This window comes from Aulonocara stuartgranti, assembly GCF_965226115.1.
Source record: "Aulonocara stuartgranti genome assembly, chromosome: 16".
Classification (NCBI taxonomy): Eukaryota; Metazoa; Chordata; class Actinopteri; order Cichliformes; family Cichlidae; genus Aulonocara; species Aulonocara stuartgranti.
In genome coordinates this window covers 12,619,262-12,639,650 of record NC_138952.1, presented here as the reverse complement: position 1 = coordinate 12,639,650, position 20,389 = coordinate 12,619,262, and the positions used below count along the sequence as shown (strand labels likewise).

The 20,389-nt window shown below is 40.1% G+C and overlaps 2 protein-coding genes across 2 annotated transcripts in view; one reads left to right on the top strand and one right to left on the bottom strand.

Moving 5' to 3' along the window:
* The window catches only part of map2 (microtubule-associated protein 2), a 99,828-nt gene that overhangs the window by 32,926 nt on the left and 46,513 nt on the right, over positions 1-20,389 (bottom strand). The window contains exon 4 of the mRNA XM_082508869.1: positions 8,699-8,962. Within this exon, the coding sequence (XP_082364995.1) occupies positions 8,699-8,909 (211 nt within the window). The 5' untranslated portion in view covers positions 8,910-8,962. The remainder of the gene's footprint in view (positions 1-8,698; positions 8,963-20,389) is intronic.
* Positions 15,115-17,949, top strand: LOC309690854 (E3 SUMO-protein ligase ZBED1-like). The gene is made up of 3 exons (XM_082508253.1): positions 15,115-16,464; positions 16,641-16,893; positions 17,072-17,949. The coding sequence occupies exons 1-3, from the start codon at positions 15,347-15,349 to the stop codon at positions 17,486-17,488; spliced, it is 1,788 nt and encodes a 595-aa protein (XP_082364379.1). The 5' UTR covers positions 15,115-15,346; the 3' UTR covers positions 17,489-17,949.

The window sequence follows — 20,389 nt, the reverse complement described above, 5'->3', positions numbered from 1 at the left end:
AAGCTGAATGAAAAGCAACAGTAGAGCAAACCATTATCCTAAACAGTATTCAGATCCCATAACAACGCACTCCAACACTAAAAATTAACTAGACCTGGAAGGATAAAGATACTGGAAATACAATAAAATCACAACAGGAAACTAACAATAATCAAAAACTTTGAACATTAGAACACCAATGAAACCAAACAGTAAATATTTAATTTAAAAAAAACAATCCAAAAGCTCCAAAAATGTGGCCAAACCCAAGGAGAGTTTGTCATGGCCAGGTGCTGAAGCACAAGGCAGTTTGGTACTGTTTGGTATTTATATATCAGAAAGCCCAGCAACAATTTTGCTTTAGGGTCCATTAGCAAAATTAGTTCCTGATAATATAATGTCAGATTGGGTTTATTGCAAATTTAGATAAACTCTCTGCAATTCTTTTTTTTTCTTTTTACCAGCTATACAGTAAAGTAAGAAATAAAAACAATGTTAGATGGTAATACTAGTGTTAGCATTTAGCAAGAAGCTGTCAACACAATATGCCCGTCTAACACTTGTAGGCAGTAGGTGTTAAATAACTACAGTATAACAGGAAAAGCCAGCATGCACACAGTTTTCAATTGTAACAAAGGGAGTAAGTCTGTGACAGTTATGTACTCATGCGCTAATATAGTGTTATCCTAAATCAGGACACACACAAAAGGGCACCATACGAAACTGGTCAAGCAGTCTGCATTCAAGCTTTCATCAGTCTGCCTGCATGCATGTACGAATCAGAGAGGACGGCAGAGTTTTAAACAAAACCATCATTTCTATAGTAACAGCAGTTATGTATGGCTGGATGGCATTGTGATGTTTTTTTTACTGTTGCCGTTTAAGAACCTTTTTCTTTCCAGCATCACCCACACATCAACACACACAAGCTGGCAGGGACACACACACGCACACACGCGCAATAACCCACATACATTCACTTCTTCCGGGAACACTTAACACAGCCCACTCACCAACTCGAAGCCACCATTTCCCATTTTCAATAGCAAAGTGCAATAAATGTGTACCACCTTTTTCACTGCTTCCAGGCAAAATCCTTTCATCTGATACTAAAAAGTAGAAGAGAGGCGTCCTCGTCAAACCTGCTCAATGGTTGTAACATCAAATAACAGCCCCTAAAGCTAAAAACGGGCATTAAAAGAAAAGCATGTACATTTTTGTGAATGGTTTAGAACCACACTGCCTTTGTGTCATTTTTTTTTTTTCCCACATTAACAATTGCAAAGATGATTTTAACACTGAGAACGACATATTTTATTCAAACTAATGGGAAGTAGCTTAATTGCACAATTGCAAGATTCAAATGAAAACTAAAAAATATGGAAATGTCAACTTGACTACTAGAGCAGTATGGAATTTATGTGTAAAAAACAACAACCACTTTTTGGGAAATTGTGAATTTTGCGTGCGTGCGTGCGTGTGTGTGTGTGTGTGTGTGTGTGTGTGTGTGTGTGTGTGTGTGTGTGTGTGACAAACAAATCTAGACAAATGCACAATGACAAAGCATTAGCAATGCAAAAAAACCCAACCTTGTCACATCCATAAAGCCAGCTGGCACTGATGAAAACTAGCCTTGTATGGCTGTCTCAGCATTCTCTGATGAAGTGATGTCAAATGACAGCCTGTCTGTCACTGGCTGTGACAGCAGAATCTATCTTACTACACCACTAAACAAAAGTAACACGATACGTATAAACAGACCTGCTCTCACTGTAAAAGAAAAGCATGCATTACCTGTATGACAGGCGACCGAACCTCTGAATGCTCCCTCTTTGAGCAGAGACTGTGACTGGAAGCCCCAAAGTCGACGCAAGGCACAAACAGTGCACCACACAGAGGCACACACACACACACACACACACACACACACACACACACGCACGCACGCGCACACACACGCACGCACGCACACACACACACACACACACACAGAGCAGGACTGATGTTTGGCATGATACCAGCAGGCACCCAAAATGTGTAAAGCAAGTGGTTGTCATAGCAACAGACCAGTGGGCCATTGACTTGGGTCCATACGTAATTCAGATGCGAGCATCCTGTCATTCGGTTTCAACCTCCATGTCTAAAGCTACCAATCAAAAGAAACGATGACTTATTTCCTTTTTTTTGACACATGATGCAAGTCTGAGCAATTTCTATTTTTAAATCATCTGATGAAGTAAAATAAATGTTAATTGTTTTCATTTTCTCAATGAAATCGCAGTGGAACAAATTGTTTTGTTTGTAGCTATAAAGAACAGATATTTGAACAATTTCTTTCAAAACAAAGGTTAAATTAAACCCCTGTTTTCATAGTGGTGATTACCTTAAAGTATGTAATATAGTTAAGTAAGCCAGGAGTGACAGCTAACAGCTAACTGTCACGGACCCGGCTCTGGAGGACTCGGGGGTCCGTGAGCAGGATGGACCGTTATTATCATTATTATTGTTATTAGTATTATTATTATTATTGTTTTTATTATTATTATTAGTGTTGTTGTTGTTATTTGGGGATGTGTGTCTTTCTGCACTGTGCTGTGTTGTTCTGTGTTCCACTCATTATATGTAGAGGCAGGGTGTGGGTGTGTGGGTGTGTACAAGTGTGGGTGGAGGATGGAGAACAGCCACATGCGGGCCTGATGGGTGTGGCCCGGCAGGAGGACTGGCCACACCTGAAGTTCCTACCACACACCTGTTGGTGATCAGGGCTCGTCGGGGGAGCTACTTAGGAGAGTGTTGGAGCTCCCACCAGTGCGGGTTCATTGAGTTATCCTACCAGGAGAAAGAGTGGTCCAGAAAGGCTGCACGCACGGGGTGTGCGGAAACACAAGAGCGGGGAGCACGAGCACAGACGTCGGAGGGAAGCACACACACGGGATTCAAGGGAGCAACGGGGAGTTATTGTGTTTACAGCTTCTCACTGTAAATAAAAAGCACTGTTTGCATCGCAGAGTCTGCGTTTTGGGTCCTCATTCCCCATATCCCCACGGTCTGCCTGCCAGAACACAAGCAAGCTCAGTTTGTAGCTACGTAATCGGAGACAAAAACCTTCACAAAATATATTATCCTCGGCAATTAGACCAATTAGTAGGGCTGGGCGATATATCGAGTTTTTTAAAAATATCGATATATTTTCATACGAGATATAAGATGTGACAATATCGTTTATATCGATATAGTCTATGTTACGTTATAATTATACTTGTGGAGCCGCAGGTTTGCCTCTCTTTCGTCCACTTTTGTCTCTACGCAACGTTACTCTGCCTCGCCTCTCCTTCACTGAACACAACTCCGCCTCCCCCATAGCTTCACCTGACAATGACAAGGCAATGACAAGATGAAAGCGGAAAATCTCCGTTAGCGAATTACCGCGGATGGCCCCGTGCGTGGGGCTGGACGGTGTCAACGTGTTAGCGAGCTAACCGCGCTAACGAGCTAACCGCGCTAACGACATGCAGCCCGGAGGGGCTGCACGGCCTAAAATCCTTTCATTTTCTCAAAACTCGACAGTGCGCCTTATGTATGAATTCTGGTTGTGCTTACTGACCACGAACCGATTTTATGTGGTACACAGCGCTCAGCAATCTGTCAAAAAATTTTTAATATGACTTTGCTAAGCTACGGAGCTGCACGGCTTGATGTCGGAGGATTATGGCTACCGGGGAGGAGCCTCGCGGAGTGATACGTACTGTGTGTGTATAAGGACCACAAATGGCACCTGTTCAGAGACGTGGTGCAGCTGTGAAATCTGTCTCTTTGTTATTATGCTCAGCGTCTATTAGTTTACATTTTGACTGCACAATTGTGAGCTTTTTGTTATGCACAAAAACAACATTTTCTTTTATTTATGGACCATGATTATTTAATAAATGCTGATAATTTATTTTTGAGTAATTTCTTCATGTACATCTACGCTGTATGTAAATAAAAGTGCCCGTGTGACATCTGGGACACAGTGTGACTAAGAACTCTCTTTTTGTTCTTAACTTATGGCTTTAAAAAAAAAAATCGAGATATATATCTTATATCGCCATCCAGCTAAAAAATATCGAGATATGAATTTTGGGTCATATCGCCCAGCCCTACCAATTAGATTTTGCTTTCTTAACCCAACACATACAGATCAGACATACACATGTAGTGGAAATAGGGCAGGGAAATATGGCCAAAAATATTTATCATGATATATATTTGAAAATTTGCGATAACGATATAACTGACGATATAATTGACACGAGACAAAATACTCCTCAACTTTATTGGTGCAAAAAAAAAAACAAAACCCATCAATGTATTTTCACTTAAACAAGCAGCTGTTTTTTATGTGCATTAAAGCTATATAAAAATTTAACAGTGCAAATGCAAATTCCTTGCTGACAGTTTAACCAAAAGGCATTTCCAGCATAAAATGGCCGACATATCCTTAGCATAAAGAGGTTATACACACACTATGCAGTAATATTATGTTGAAGCACAGTATGTATCACTCCGCAAGGCTCCTGACTACGGTACTCGTAATGCTCTGACAATCCATCAAGTGATGCGGCTTCGCAGCTTAGCAAAGTCGTACTAAAACATTTTTTGACAGATTTTTGAGAGCCGTGTACCACATAAAATTGTTTCGGTAATAACTGTAATAATGATGGCCGCCTTGCATGCTCTACCAAAAAATGTGTATCTGATGGACGGAAGCAAAACCAGTTCTGCACCACTGAAGTTTCACCGCTTTCGCCCTTCTCATTCTGCGTCGCCGCCATGCTTTTTCTGCCATGTGATAACAAAGGCACTGCGCATGCACGTTTTACCCATATTCTATCGCGATATTTCATTTTCTTATCATTGCCTAACATTATACAGGTATTACCATGAACGGTATGATATGGCCCAGCCCAAAGTGGAAATATTTAAAAAAAAATAATCTCCTCTCTGATGCTGCCAAACATACTGATTTAGGCTGTTGCTATGGATGGACATTAACAACAGAAAATCTTGTCCAGGATTCTTGACACTATGCCCAGTTATTCACATCAACGATATAAATGACACAGACATCAGCCAAAGCAATAGCCCTAGCATAACACCAAGGCTTCCTTGATTTATGTAAGCCAAGCACCCCCTGTAATGAGCTCAACAACGCTTTGTATTCTTTCTGTTTCTATTAAGTCTGACTCTTTCTCTCTCTTCATCTCTTTCTCTTGACCGCTTGTAGAATGGCCGACTGGCTTTTTTAACTTTGTTTCAAAGAAAGTCAAGAGGGCAATTTCATGCTTCGGTAGTTCTTGTTGTGTCTGAAGAGCTTTTCACAGCGAGAGAAGGCTCACCAAGTGCCAGTATCAGCCCTTCTGCCACCTTTCCTACCCCACTTATCCCCCAGACTGCTCTGTTCTGTGGCAATGCTAATGTCTGCTGACAAGATGCTCTGCAGATAAACACAGCTTTGGTTACACAGCTGGGGAGAGAATGTCATATTTAAACAGAATGCACTGTGTTAAAAGTATTGATATACTCTTAATTATCATTGTTATAGACCAGCATCTATGAAAGCTGGTATAGAAGAGGAATTCTACTTGATATTTTCCGTTTTCACAAATTGACTTAGTCCATTTGTAACTACAGGCTACCATTATGTAAGAATAATGGTAGCCATTACTATTCCACTGATAATAGAGCTATTTGTTGGTCATCATATTTTAGAGACATCCTCACATTAATCTTATGACCTTGATGGATCATTCATTCACTCAAATAACAGGATATCCCATCAGATTATTCCCTCTGAATTAGGGCTGCCACGATTTGTCGACTAGTCACGATTACGTTGACTATCAAAATCGTCGACGACAAATTTAATAGTCGACACGTCGTTTGAAGGTTTGTAAGATCACAAAACACGCAGGAATTAAGTAGCAGGATTTAAGAGTGTAATAACGGACTGAAACAGAAGATGGCAGCACTGCATGTACAAGGATGCCAGCTGTCGTTAAACCCCGAAGAAGAAGAAGAAGAAGAAGAGAAGCCGCTGTGTCCCAGAATTCATAGCGCGGCCCAGCTTAGTTTCCAACAATGGCGGTAGCTAGTTAGTTTTAATATTACTCTTATTATTCTTTCTGGGTCACAAAATAAACGTTTTACATATTTTCAGGCGAGAATGTAGCTGTGTAAACCTCAAATATCGGCTCAGTTTATCAGGACACCACATATTTTCAAAAGCGCTCCGACGTTTTCGGAGACGTCTGTTACCCACTAGCTTGATAGCTAGCCGGGGGCTAGGTCACTAGCGTTGTGAGAACACCGGACTCCCGGCAAATTGTTTTCAAACCCACCGCCGTCTTTTGCTACTCAGGTTAAATATATATGAGTCACTTAGATAAATTAAAAATGTTGTTGTTTGCCTTTTTTTTTTAGTATTTTATTTGTTCCTGAGTAAATCGGTTTGGCTGAGATTAAAGTTATAGTTTTTACACAGCTGAATAAACGTCAAGCAGACAGCTGATTATCAGAAGTGTGAGATGCTGGAGAATTTACTCCGGTGTCCTGTTATATTTTAGATAGCAAGGAGTTTATTAAACTTCACCGAAACAATCTGCAAATTTCATTAAAATTTAATAAACTATCATCTTGTCTTTATTTTTAGTTAGCACCTTAAAAGCTTAAAGCTGTAAGCTAATGATAGTTATATAAGAGCAGATGCTGCTGGTGCAATAAGCTGTAGTTTTACGTCCAGTGGATGATGATCTGATTAGTCGACTAATCGCATAAATAATCGGTGACTAGTCGACTATCAAAATAATCGTTTGTGGCAGCCCTACTCTGAATCCTGCATGTGACTGGATCAGATTTGCACGGGTCTGTCAAGCTGACACATTATAATCCTTAAACTCCTGTGAGATACATTTAATCTCAGTGACAGATGAAAACTGCACACACTGGAAGTATACAAGTCATAAAGACAAAAAATAATCAGATCTGGAAAGGGTCACTGACAATTTCATTTCCATCACAGTAGGTATTTGATTCACATATTTTCCGAAAATCTGGAAATTCTCTCGTGACACTGCAGGGAGCAAAACATTTTATTCACAGGCATTAACATGTTAATTTTGAAAACTATATTTAATATATTCAAAGGACATTGGTAAAAATGTGAACTGACTTAAGGGATTAATTAAGCACAGGATGTCAAACTGGAACGAAAGTACACTTTTGTAATTACAACTGATGATACGGTCCATTGCATGCTCCGCAGAATAACATTATTAGCTATAAAAACAGTGTATTAATATAACAACTATTCCGTTTTAGTGTTTGTACTTGAGCTTGCACAGAAAAAAAAGCAGTTGACCTGTACAGGCAAGTGCCCATGCATTATGTTTACTGAACAACTTGCTCACCTATTTATGGACAAAGTAAGCATATCAAAGATGGGCACTGAAGACATAAAAACGGCCACTCAAAAACACCGTTATCAGAGCAAAAATTAGTAACTGCTAGGTCGCAGTAATGGGGAGATGGGAGGTTAATTGGGGTCTTGTCATTGCATGCTTTTTGGTCTTGTCAGTGGTAAGCTACAGTTGAAAAGAACAAAGGCCTGGCAAACTAAATTGTAGGGGAGCAGTTGCCATGGTTACACCATTGGTACGTTACTGGTCTTGTCTCCAGGGTGTAAGTGAGGTTGGCGATTGGAGGGGGTGGGGGGGGGACAGATTTTATGTGTTAATTATAGCATTGTTAATAACAGTATGTGTCTGCAGTGAGGACTTAGAAAGCTTAGAGTGGAGACAGAACGCAAACACACACAAACACATCGCTATCCAGCATACAAACCCAAGAATACTGTAAAGATACAAATACACATATACCAATGTGCAAACACAAACATACCAATGTGCCCAGTCATACAAACCGACATTTCACACACGCACTGGAGTAAAAAACCAAAATGAAACACACTCTTCAGACTCTATATAAAGCTGCTGATCGGACTCACCACGACTGACACCACCTACAGTACTTCTACAGAAATGTGTTTCTGATGAACCTTTGTGCCAAATACTTTCTTCAACAAAGAATACAATCTCTGAAATAAATTTAGCTGTTTCACATGCGGATCCCAACCAGATAATACAACACACAGTGTTGCAGACCTCACTTCGTCTTCATGAGTATGCTTACATCCACACAGGGAGAAAAAAGGTTTTCCTATTATCGTGTTTATTACTCTCCACTGGGTGCCAGCTGTGCTCTCAGTTTTAATGATTTAACTGAGCATTTACATCACAAAGCATTTACCTATTTGTACCGACGTGCTGTTGTCAAATGCAATTCTGCCCCTTCCCTAGACAAGAATCTTTAGGGTCTCTACTTTATTAACCACATTTGTAAACAAAACAATGCATTTGTATTGATTTAGAGCACAATAACATACAGACATCACTATATGTAGTGAGAACTGGCTGTCTTCAGACAGCCTGTTTTAAAATTGTAAAACTTTAATATGCTGACCTTCCATCATTTGTTCTAAGGAACATTTTGCAGGCTGTTACGCATTTTTCTATCTACTATTAGCTCAATAGACACAGCCATCATTTATCCTGCCTGTAGAAAATGAAACCTTTCAATTAATACAAGCAGATGCCTTTAACAAAAGGTAAAATTACATTACCTGCAGTTATAGCGTGAGCTCCAGTTAGTTCACCGTTGAAGCCGTTCTCCCTGGCAGAATAGGGGGCTGTGGCCACATGGGTCCCACCAGGCTGGCAGGTCCTGTAGGCTGAGGAGGAGTAGCCATTGGCTCCATGGGTGCCACCAGGCTCCTGCCCCGCTGATGGGTCCCACTGAGGGGTACCGTCTTCTGGCTGTCGACTGTCTGCCATGCTGATGCTAGCTAGCAGCCGAAGAGGTTTAGCAAGGGTTGGGGTCTCTCCTTCTGGGATACAGACAGGAAGAGAAGGAAGAGGGAGGAGCAAAGATGAGGAATGGTCAGAACGCAGCATGTCTCTGTTATTAACTGCAATTTTAGCATGGCAGCATTAAGGAAAATGAAGAGTGTAGGGACCAGAGGAGGCTCTAGGACATGTTACATCAGTCACATTTGCAAATCTCTTTTTTGTATGTTATGATCACTGCTGCAGCTCAACTCAACAGTTTTGAAAGTGCAGCTGTGAGTTTGTGTGTAGGTGGTTATGTGAAATACTGTCCTTGGATGCTGTCTGGCATATGACAACCACTGGATGAAACCCTATTGATTTGTGTGTTTGTGTGTAATGACTCATGCAGCCAGCGGCTCAGACAGAAAACACAACTGGCTGAAAATGAACAGAGAAGACCTTGGATTTTCGGTGAGTCGTGCTGGGCTGCAGGGTTTAGAGGTGGGTTCTGATCAATCTGACAAGATTCAGCCCAACATCTAACAAATAGTTTGAATCAGCTTCACTACAACATACTGGCTTCTATTATGTGAAAATCCAATGGCAAATGTTCCAGAAACAAAAAGTGTGTCATCTTTCCAATACTTTTAATGGAAGCATGATAGCTGATCAGCATGGTGTGAACATTTTAGGACTTATCTAAACGTTAAGTGCTAATACCATGTTACGTAGGGCTATGATTCAGTATTTACATGTCTTTTTCATGTTAAAATAACCAACATTGCTTTGTTATTGAATGCATTTATGTTTAAACTCCTAAATATTATGACCAGTGCCTTTTAAAATTCAATGACTAACATAGAAATATCTCATAGTGAGTGGATAACATTGATCAGATCAGGAAAGAGAAGGATCAAGTAGAAGCGACAGGCTGAAACTATTGATCAGTTCTTATTATCACCTAAAGCCGGGACAGTCAGAGACAAGGAGTGAAAGTCAAGGATTTAACTACCTGGCCAGGAGAGATAAATGGGCTCAAAGTAGTACAAAATCATTACACTGAGCTGTTATTATTACTATTTTTATTTGGTATATACAGTTTTTTTATGCTCAGTTGAGGTTATTTACATCTCACAATAGTGGAACAAGTACACTGAGTTGAATCTGAGCTTGAAGGACAAAGAGAGAGGTAAACAAAGGGCTCAGTGAGAAGAAAGAAAATTGTGAAATACTCTGAAAGGGAATTGGTGATCTTTGCAGAAGGGCTGTTGATGGTAGCATTTACAGGGCAGCCTGTGCAGTTGTGCATAAGGGTGTGTGTGAAGAAGCAATTTGTCATTTAGCTCTGCGGTCCTCAGAGAGCCAGAGAGTGAAGTGAAGTCAGCTCGAGAAAACGGGAGTCAATAACTACAGCCGAAGACCAAGGTACTGCTACAGTGAGCACTAGGTACTACATTCACAGTACATTAAATACTACTACTCACTGTCAACCAAACAGGAGAACAGAATAGAGTGGAACAGAATATAATAAATGGAAAACAGAAGAGTGATTCCCATACAAAGGATGTATGAAAAGACTTAAAATACAACATGTCCATATTTTTTGTTAAGATGGATAATAAACACTAAGGCTGGGCTATATCATACCGTTCACGGTAATACCGGTGTAATTTTGGGCAACGATAGGAAAATGAAATATTGCGATAGAATATGGGTAAAACGCGCATGCGCAGTACCTATGTTTACATACACACATGGTGGCGACGCAGAATGAGAAGAGCGAAAGCGGATCGTTAAATGAAACACATGAACCAGAATTGGTTTGTAAAAATGCTGCAACGTCAGTGGTGTGGAACTGGTTTAGCTTTCGTCCGTCAGATACACAACAAAGCACTATTTTTGGTAGAGCATGCTAGCGGGCCGTCGTTATTACCGTGTTATTTGGAAAATACGGCACACTTAAAATCAATCCTTTGATTTTTCTGAAAATCGACAGTGCCCCTTATAATCCAATGGGCCTTATGTATGAATTCTGGTTGTGTTTACTGACCTCGAAATGATTTTATGTACACGGCGCTCGAAAATCTGTCAAATGTTTTAGTACGACTTTGCTAAACAACGAAGCCGCACCGCTTGATGGATTGTCGGAGCATTACGGCTATCGTAAGCAGGAGCCTCGCGGAGTGATACGTACTGTGCTTCAACATAATATTACCATATTGTGTGTGTTTAACCTCTTTTTAAGTTTTGTGGATATTATACATGGTTATGCTGAGGATATGTCGGCCAATTTCCACTGGAAATGCCTTTTGGTTAAACTGTCAGCAAGGAATTTGCATTTGCACTGTTAAATTTTTATATAGCTTTAATGCACATAAAAAACAGCTGCTTGTTTAAGTGAAAATACATTGATGGGGTTTTTTGCACTAATGAAGTTGAGGAGTTGTAAAGTATTTTGTCTCGTGTCAATTATATCGTCAGTTATATCGTTATCGCACTTTTTCAAACGTATATCGTGATAAATATTTTTGGTCATATCGCCCTGCTCTAATAAACACAAATGTCATTGCAAATAATGTAAATATTTGCATAACATAAATAATCAATGCTTAACAAATTTATTAGCCAATTTAAAAGGTTTATTCCTCAGCTGCTACATTATTGCTAACATACTCAAAAGAACTTTTCTGTATCTGTAATGATTAATCCACCAGTATTAATAAGGTCTTTAACTGAATTTATTGTTCTAATCCGTGGTTTTACAAAACGTACGAAACATAAATGCACATAATTATTTTTTAAAGAATAAATAACAATATAGATTTAACGTTTAGGATTTTGACAGGTTTCGGAAATATTTGTAGTTTCTTCTTTTTATGACTGGTGATCTAATACATTTGTAAAGCACTGCATACTGTTACAAATAATGTATGTGTCATTTAGGCTTAATAACTGCTTATTAATAAAAACTATGCTTATGTCCAAAGCTGCCTTTGTCACAGTCTTGGGTCTTGGACACAGGGTTTTGAGTTGTTGGCCTGTTGAGTTCTGTTCCTATTACTTTTGTGTCTAGTAATGCTGTATTAATTTATCCACTTCCATGCTACTGACTGTCCCATTTTGGGGGTATACTGTGGTCCAGGTTTACTCTTAGGTACTAGGTACTCTTTAGTATTTATGGAGGCTGTTATCTGAGTCTAGCCCCTTGCACATTATACTTTCCCTTGGGTTCCCCTCGTCAAGTTTCTCTGTTTATTAATCCTTGTTTTACTCTGTCAATTTCTGTCTTGTGCCTCAGTTTGAGTTATTTCCCTGCTTGTGTTTACCTGTGCCTGCATCCACTTCCCCTAATTATCTTGTGTGCATTTATACTCCTGCCCTTCTTTTGGTCTTTGTCAGATTGTCTGTTTGTCACTGTGTGCGCTCAGCCTGCAGTTTATTTTATGGACTAATACAGGGGTACGGTGGTAACAGCAACTGGCTTTAGCCTCTTGGGATCATGCACATCTCTGCGATGCAATAGCTAGTAAGGTATTTAAGTTTGTACCAAAGAGGTGTGTTGCCACCAGCATAGCTACACTATTTTATGATTGGAAATCTTAACATTTGGTTACAAATTTATAACATTCAGTGGTGTTGATCAAGGGATAGTTGAGATGAACTGTTAGCACTGTGTGAATATCCTCTTGAAAACTGAGGAACTAAGAATCTTCCCATTGAACTTTTTTTTGTGATTTCCTACTTTTTTTTGAGCTAAAAGAGCACACCCAAACACATGAGATATCAATGGAAAGCCCAGGATGTCCTCTATTTGCAAATCAGGACTTAGTGGGGTAGCTTAAACAGGTCAAAAGATATAGACCAAAAACAAATGTCCATTACAGAGGACACACATGAGCAGGCTGGTTCTCAGGAGGACCACAAATAATGTTGAGAAGGAATACTATAGACAGAGCACAGAGGTGGTTATAATAAAGAGAACCAAAGAATATTCTGGAAAAGAAGAGAATATAGGATTGCTGTAAAGCCTTTGCAGCCTAAATGGATCAGTCAGGAGTCAATGGAGCTTTGCATGAGTCACCTCTGAAGGAAACACCAGTGTGAATGAAACCACGACACAGACTCCACGACAAAGAACACCTCACCACCAACTGCTTTACATAAATGCTCTCTCTGTCTCGGTCCAAAAGCCACAGTATATTTAGGACAGCACCTTTACTGTCACTCTCTCTTCTGTTGCTTGTTCACTCACTGTGTCCCCGTACAAGACTCCATTACAATATTAAAAGAGTCATAAAATTCAGAAATGAGACTGCTGTCCTCATGCCATGTCTACATACTGTCTGTTTGATGATGAAGGTCACATTCAGCTCAGTGGCAATTTTCCAGATACAACTGACTGGTGGCCAGGCGCATGGTGTCAGTGGTGGTTCACAAGAGAACAAGGGACATTTGCCCTGCCTTCTTTGGAGGTCTGTTGAGCTGTTGATGATGATGGTAGCAATAAGTGTGCTCTGCATACTTTTGCACAATGCATGCTGTATAAATAAAACAGCACCACCTTCTGGGTTAAACTCCAAATAAAACAAATGGGGAAATTATAAAATATTACCACACCTAATGTGAAACTCCATCTTTCTTCTTAATTTCAGTGTCTCACTAATTCTAGTTAACACCATTTGTATTCACTCAATATTATAAAACAAAACAAAATACTGGTTGGAGGTTTAGCAGGTATTAAGAAGATAAGATCAAACGGAATGCATAAAGAAATTACATTACAAAAAATACTAATTAATGCTATGCTCAGTTAAAATACCAACTCTGGTATGATTGTGATATGATAGAGTTAGACGCTGGGTGTCTTAGTAGACAGTAGGTCTGTTGCACTTGGCAAAAAGCCTGTGGCACTTTGCCAGTGGGCTGGTTGTTCCTGATAGGCACTCTCTCTGCCCTGGAGAAGAATGGAGTTGAATAGTGAACAGACAAGCAGAGCAGGGCAATGCTGCAAGTGGATAGTTAGGATGGTAGCTTGCAGCACTTTCATGTTACTATATAGTATTTTGTAGCCTGTTAGGCAAAAACAGTTTATGGTTTCAAGAGTCTATAAAATAACCCAAACACTACATCCATTAATTAATTTATAGTACATTTTTCCTATGTGTTATAAACGTTGCCTTAGTTCTTTGTTGTAATATTAATACTCAAACAAGCATTGGTCGACATTTTTTTAAACATTAGAAAAGATCTTTTTGTAGACAAACAAAAATGAACTTGGCTTTTCTGTCATTACACTGTAACATTTAAGACAATTTTCACAAGCATTCAGAGTGATCCTTATATAAAAGGTTGAAGGTGACAGCCACATTTGAAATCATGTTCTGATGTATTTGTAAACAGAAACCTCACACCATCATAAATGCAGATTTTTATTTTTTTCAGTACTGCATCGTTTGTTAGGATGCCTGGGTCGTTGATCCAGGGTTTTGAGTTTATCATATTATTCATCCTTTCTAGTCTTTGGTTTCTTTGTTAGAGTTCTATCTTATGGTTTATGTCTCTGTGTCTGCCCTGGTCCCACATCTCTGTTCCCTCTGTTGTAGTGCCTGCCTGCGAGTCTGTGTCTGTAAGTTCAGTCTGTGTTATGTTTCCTGTTTTACTTTGAAAGTCCTTGTCTCATGTAAATGCGTCTGGCTATGCTTCCTTTGTCTCGTTAGGCCTGATTTGCCCCAGCTGTGTTTCCCTCCTGTTAACCATTCCCTGATTGCTCCCTCTGTGTATTTAAGCCCTGTGTTTCAGTTTGTTCGTGTCGCGATCTACTGTTTACTATGCTGTGTGTTCTGTCTGTTTGCCTGAGTTTGTTTTTTGGAGTCTCAGTTTTGTTACCTTTTTTGAGTTCAGCATTAAAGCTGTTTTGAGTTCACGTCTGTCTCCGGAGTCTGCACTTTGGGTCCTTTTCCTGCCTGCACACAGCCGTTCCATAACATCGTTTTGCTTATCCTATAGAAAGTAATTTTTTACTTCAGATCACCTGCGAGATGTGTTGTCACCTAGGTGCCAGCTATAAACTAAGTGAGCATATATATCACAGCAGTGTTAATATTTTAAAGGAAAACACTAGCAACAAGGATATTCAGACAGAAATCAAAACAAAACCATCAAAGTGGTCGTTATGTAATCTGTAAACATGCACAATGTGTATATCTAGGGGTGTCAAATTATCGCGTTAATTGCGATTAATTAATTACAATGCTATTTAGCGCGTTATGTTTTTTAATCTCGTTAATCTAATTTTTAATCTCTTGACGTCATTGATTTTGTATGAGAGTTGCTATGTTATAAAATCCGTTTTTATGTGCTGGGCTCCTTGTGCTTGACTTGTTGGGGGTGGAGTCACGTCGTGAGGTCAAGGTGAGAAGTGGTGATTAGCTTACAGTGTGGATATGGAGGCGCATCTGAGAGTTGTTGGCCCAATGAACGGGAAATTTGTATTTCATAAACGCCCCGACGGCACCATTGACAAAGGTAAAGTGGTCTGCCTAGAGTGTAAGAAGGAGTTTGCTTACCACCGAAGCAGCTCAAGTTTGGCCTATCACCTCAACGCAAAGCACCCAGCCGCGAGTGCAGCAACAGCTAGCAGTGAAGACGTTAGCAATATAGCAAGCCAGAGCAAAGCTTTTCGCCAAACAAAACTAGAGAATACCCCTCGTATGAGCAAGTCTGCGACCGACAGGCTGACTAATGTTATTGCCAAGTGGATAGCGATGAACTGTAGGCCGATAAATATAGTAGAGGACGAAGGATTGACAGAGGTGTTGCAAATTGCGTCCAATGACCCGTCATACAAGCCGCCGTGCAGGACTACAGTAACGACCAAAATCAGCAAAATGTACGACGGCGAAAAGAAAAACAAACTTGAGATTTTGGCGGAGGATTCTCCCAACTGTGTTGCTATAACCGGAGATCACTGGACCTCAGCTGGCAACCACAGCTATTTTGGGGTGACTGGACACTTTATTGATAGTGAGTGGAACCTCAACTCATTTGCACTGACCGTCATGAGAACAGAAACCAGGCACTTTGCTGATAAATGCGCCGAACAGTTCCTCAAGGTAGCAAATGACTGGGGTATTGAAAACAAGATATCCACCATTGGCACAGACAGCGCAGCAAACATGCTGGCTGCTATGAGAGCACTTCCATATGAGCACATCGCCTGCAATGCTCACATTCTCCAGAGGACCATCACGGTATGTCTCGATAGCAGTGGTTTTGTCGGTGTACTGGCAAAGTGCCGCAAGATTGTTGGTCATTTTAAACAAAGCCCTGCGAGTACCACAGAACTTAACCAACAACAAGTAGCACTCGGAAAGAAGAGCGATCAACTTATACAGGATGTACCCACCAGGTGGAACTCGACTCTCGCAATGGTCTCACGCCTCCTATGTAACCGAGAGGCTGTCCAGGCTACGTTGGACCAACAGAACCACAGGTTGGTCTTGCCAACCGAAGCTGAGTGGGCGAAACTGCAGAGGCTGGAGCTCCTGCTTGAACCATGCAAGTAAGTTCAAATAAACACCTTCCCATTTTAATTATATAAACTACTGTTACATGTGTAAAATCAAAATTAATGAACATAACAAGGAACTTTTAAGGACAATTAAATTGGAAATCAGTTACACTTTGATTTAAATGAATCCAGCTAGGTTTATTTAGCAAACCTCTCCACCTCTGCAGGTATGTGACAGAGCTGCTGGGTGGTGAGGCCTACGTCTCTTGCTCTGTAGTGCTGCCTGCTTTTCGCCATCTGTACCGTGTCATGGACATTACTGATGATGATCCTGCCTACGTGGTGAAGTTCAAGAATGCCTTCCAGAAGGATCTGGCAGCACGACGAGCTAATGGCAACGAGATATGGTTCGAGGTGGCCACAGCATTGGATCCACGGTTTAAGGATTTGAAATGTCTTCCAAGAGAAAAGAGGGAACAGGTAGGACAATAAGGTTAAGCTGGACTAATGAGTCCAATTCATTATCAAATCAAACTTTTATTTATTATATGGAACACAAAGTTCTTTACAAGATTAAATAAAATAAAAAAAAAAGCACTTAGTTTTAATCACAATCATTCATTCATTCATTCATTCATTCATTCATTCATTCATTCAGGTGTGGACCATTCTGGAGAATATGCTCCAGGCAGCAGAGCCCAGAAGAGCAGATAGTCTCCAGCCCTCCACAGAGGATAATGGACCAGCTCAGAAGAAGAGGAGGAGCGAACTCCTTCTGGGGTCTGACTCTGACTCAGAAGATGGAATTGAGTCTGGAGAGCTGCAGCGCTACAGAGCAGAACCCAGCATCAGTATTGATGACTGTCCCCTGCAGTGGTGGTATGCTCACTCAGGAGTCTATGAAAAGCTGTCAGTCCTAGCACAAAAGTACCTGGCCTCCCCAGCTACCTCTGTACCCTGCGAGAGACTCTTTAGCCTTGCAGGCCACATAGTGCAAAAGAAAAGGGCAGCCTTGCTTCCAGAAAATGTTACCAGGCTGGTGTGTCTTAGCGACTGGCTGAGGAAGAAGAAATGAGACACATGTGGTCAGCATAGCTGCTGTGTCATTTGTAGCCTACTAGAATAGATTGCTTGATGTTCAGCACTTTTTTTTGTGATGGAAGAATACTTTGATGTGCTAACTTGCAGCACTGCAATGTCAGTTTTATTTTTCATTATCTGAAGCAGAGGAATTTCAGTGCTGTATTGCTCAGAAAAGAGCAACTCTGATGTGCTAACTTGCAGCACTTAATTTATTTGATTTTATTTGTATTTATTTTTCCACTTATTTTACAAAAGAATACAACAGTATGTAAATGGTTGCATCTGTTTAACGTTTGTTAAACAATAAATGACTTTATAAAGTCACTTTCTTTGTTATATCAGTCTTTTGGTCTGCCACAATAAGTTGAGGGCTTTCCTCAGCTATTTTTAGGTGAGATTAAAAAAGAGATTAATTAGATCAATTAATTAAAAATCATAATTAATTAATCTCTATTTTTTTTTTAATCTCTTGACAGCACTATGTATATCTGCAGTTTTTTATTCATATCTAGACTTTTTTTCACTGCACATCCATAATTGATATCTACTTCATAATGTCAAACTAAGGCGTATTACATCTCCTGTTTCAGCCTTCCACGCGCTGACATTGTTATTCAGCCTCAAAGCAATTTTGAGGGCGATATTTTACTCCTCTCTGCTCCCTTCACCTACGTCTAATGATTATTAAAAAGGAATGAATCAACAGTGACAAGCTGCTTTTTCCACAACACCACTGATGTGAGATGTTGAAATTAATCCAGTAAATATCTTGAGCTGTTTATGCACAGAGCTCTAGCTAAAGTATTACTGGAAAGCAGTGGGTTGTTTTACATTTTTTAAATCAGAAAGCTTGAAAGGGGGCAATTTTCCTCTGTGTGTCCTCAGAATAAACCATTCTTGGTACTTTTCCTCCCCTGACTCCCCCATCTAATTTAAAAACTGTTTTTCGGGAAAGAGGTTATTCAGAGGAGGGATAGTGGGTGCCATGTAAGTAAAGCAAATATTGGGGTTGCCTTCTTGAGTTATTAACTGCTGTTTCTGCTGACAATAAAAGCCAATCATTATAAAGTCAGAGGATTCAAAGCCTGGAGCCTGTTTTTATTTGCTTCCTACATGGAAAAAAATAATAATAAAGAAACGCATAATTCACATTCACAGAAACATGCACAGTTACACTGTAAAGGAGTACAGTTTAAACAGTGAACTGACTGACTTTCACTATGCTACAGTGTTGGAGATCTGGGCTCCAGTCTCCTGCTATAGGGCATATTAATAATAATTAACAGTCACTGTCACATTTTCTATGCATATTTGTCTTGTGAGGCACAATCAATACAAGACAGGCAGAGAAAAGAAAACTATAGCCTACTGCGCACATTATTATAACTGAGAGTCAAAACACAAATACACATTCTTGATTCAAAACTTGCTCCATACGGGCATCCTCACGGCCTCAAAAGAGTAAGCGTGCTGTGTGGGTAAAACATAAATATAATCCGTTCAGAGGAATAACATAATTTTTGAATTGTAATTCATACTTAAATGCATCTGTCACTTGTGACATTGCAAAAAGAGCTCAGTAAAGTGAAACTGCATGTTCTCCCAGAGGCTGAAAGGCTCTGCTCCTGTCCTTCTCCACTATCACCTGCCCACTATAAAAATAGTGCTTGGTGAGTTCAAAACTACTAATGGGATTACTGCTGAGTATTGTTATGTATTTATTATTTGGGAGTTTTTATAAACTAATATGAATTATCTTTGCTCAGCAAATTATGAGTAGTTTCAACACTAATTATAGGCTGTTCCTGTATAATAATGCTTGACTATGAAAACAGCAATTAGTTAAAGCAAAATCTAATGCACCAATCAGAAGCATGTTGAAGATAAACTTGGAAGCTGTGGAAATATTCTAGTTTATTTTCATTTGTTTCAAGACAATTATTCTCCAAGTGTGAATCACAATGTAAGTCCAGCTTAAATAGATGAAGTGAGAGTGATGAACTCTCTATGAACACATCAGCCATAAAGATTCATTCCAGACAATGTAATCGTCGAGCTAATTAAATAGTCCATTTGTCATTTCCATGGCTCTTATCTGCTTCTTCTTCTTTTGTCTGGTTTCTTATCATCCTTCCACTTAGAAATTTTCTTCCTACCTGTTATTTTTCTTCCTGTTCACCTTCCTCCACCTCCTACACTCAATGTTCCTCCTACTCATTCTCCTCCACCTTTCATCAGGCTTCATCTTTCTCCTCACTGTGCTCTCTCTACCACCTCATTTCCCTCCTACAATCTGAGCACTTTTACATGCTGCCATCTCGCTGTGTGTGTGTGTGTGTGTGTGTGTGTGTGTGTGTGTGTGTGTGTGTGTGTGTGTGTGTGTGCGCGCGTGCGTGCGTGCGTGCGTGTCCGTGCATGTGTGAGTCACACAGATGCTGCATTGCAGGGCTCTCCTCTGAGGGCCATCTAGCTGCAGAAGCCTGAGAGCAAGAGAGGCTAGGGATTCAAGCTCTTGTGTCCCTAAGTATGTGCGCTCTTTTATGTTGCATGTTCAAGGTCGAATGCGAGTAGACGTGTTAAGCGCGCAGTTATTAGAGAACGAGATCATACACATAGTTGTTCAACAAATAGTCTGATATGAGGGGAAATCAATATAATATAAAACTAGCATTTTTTTACAGCAAGTCAGTTGAAAGGGACACTACCCCTAATAAATAAATAAATAAATAAATAAATAAATATATATATATATATATATATATATATATAAAAAACACCCAGCACGCCCCTGCGGGCGGTTTATCCTTCAAGCTCGGGTCCTCTACCAGAGGCCTGGGAGCTTGAGGGTCCTGCGCAGTATCTTAGCTGTTCCCAGGACTGCGCTCTTCTGGAC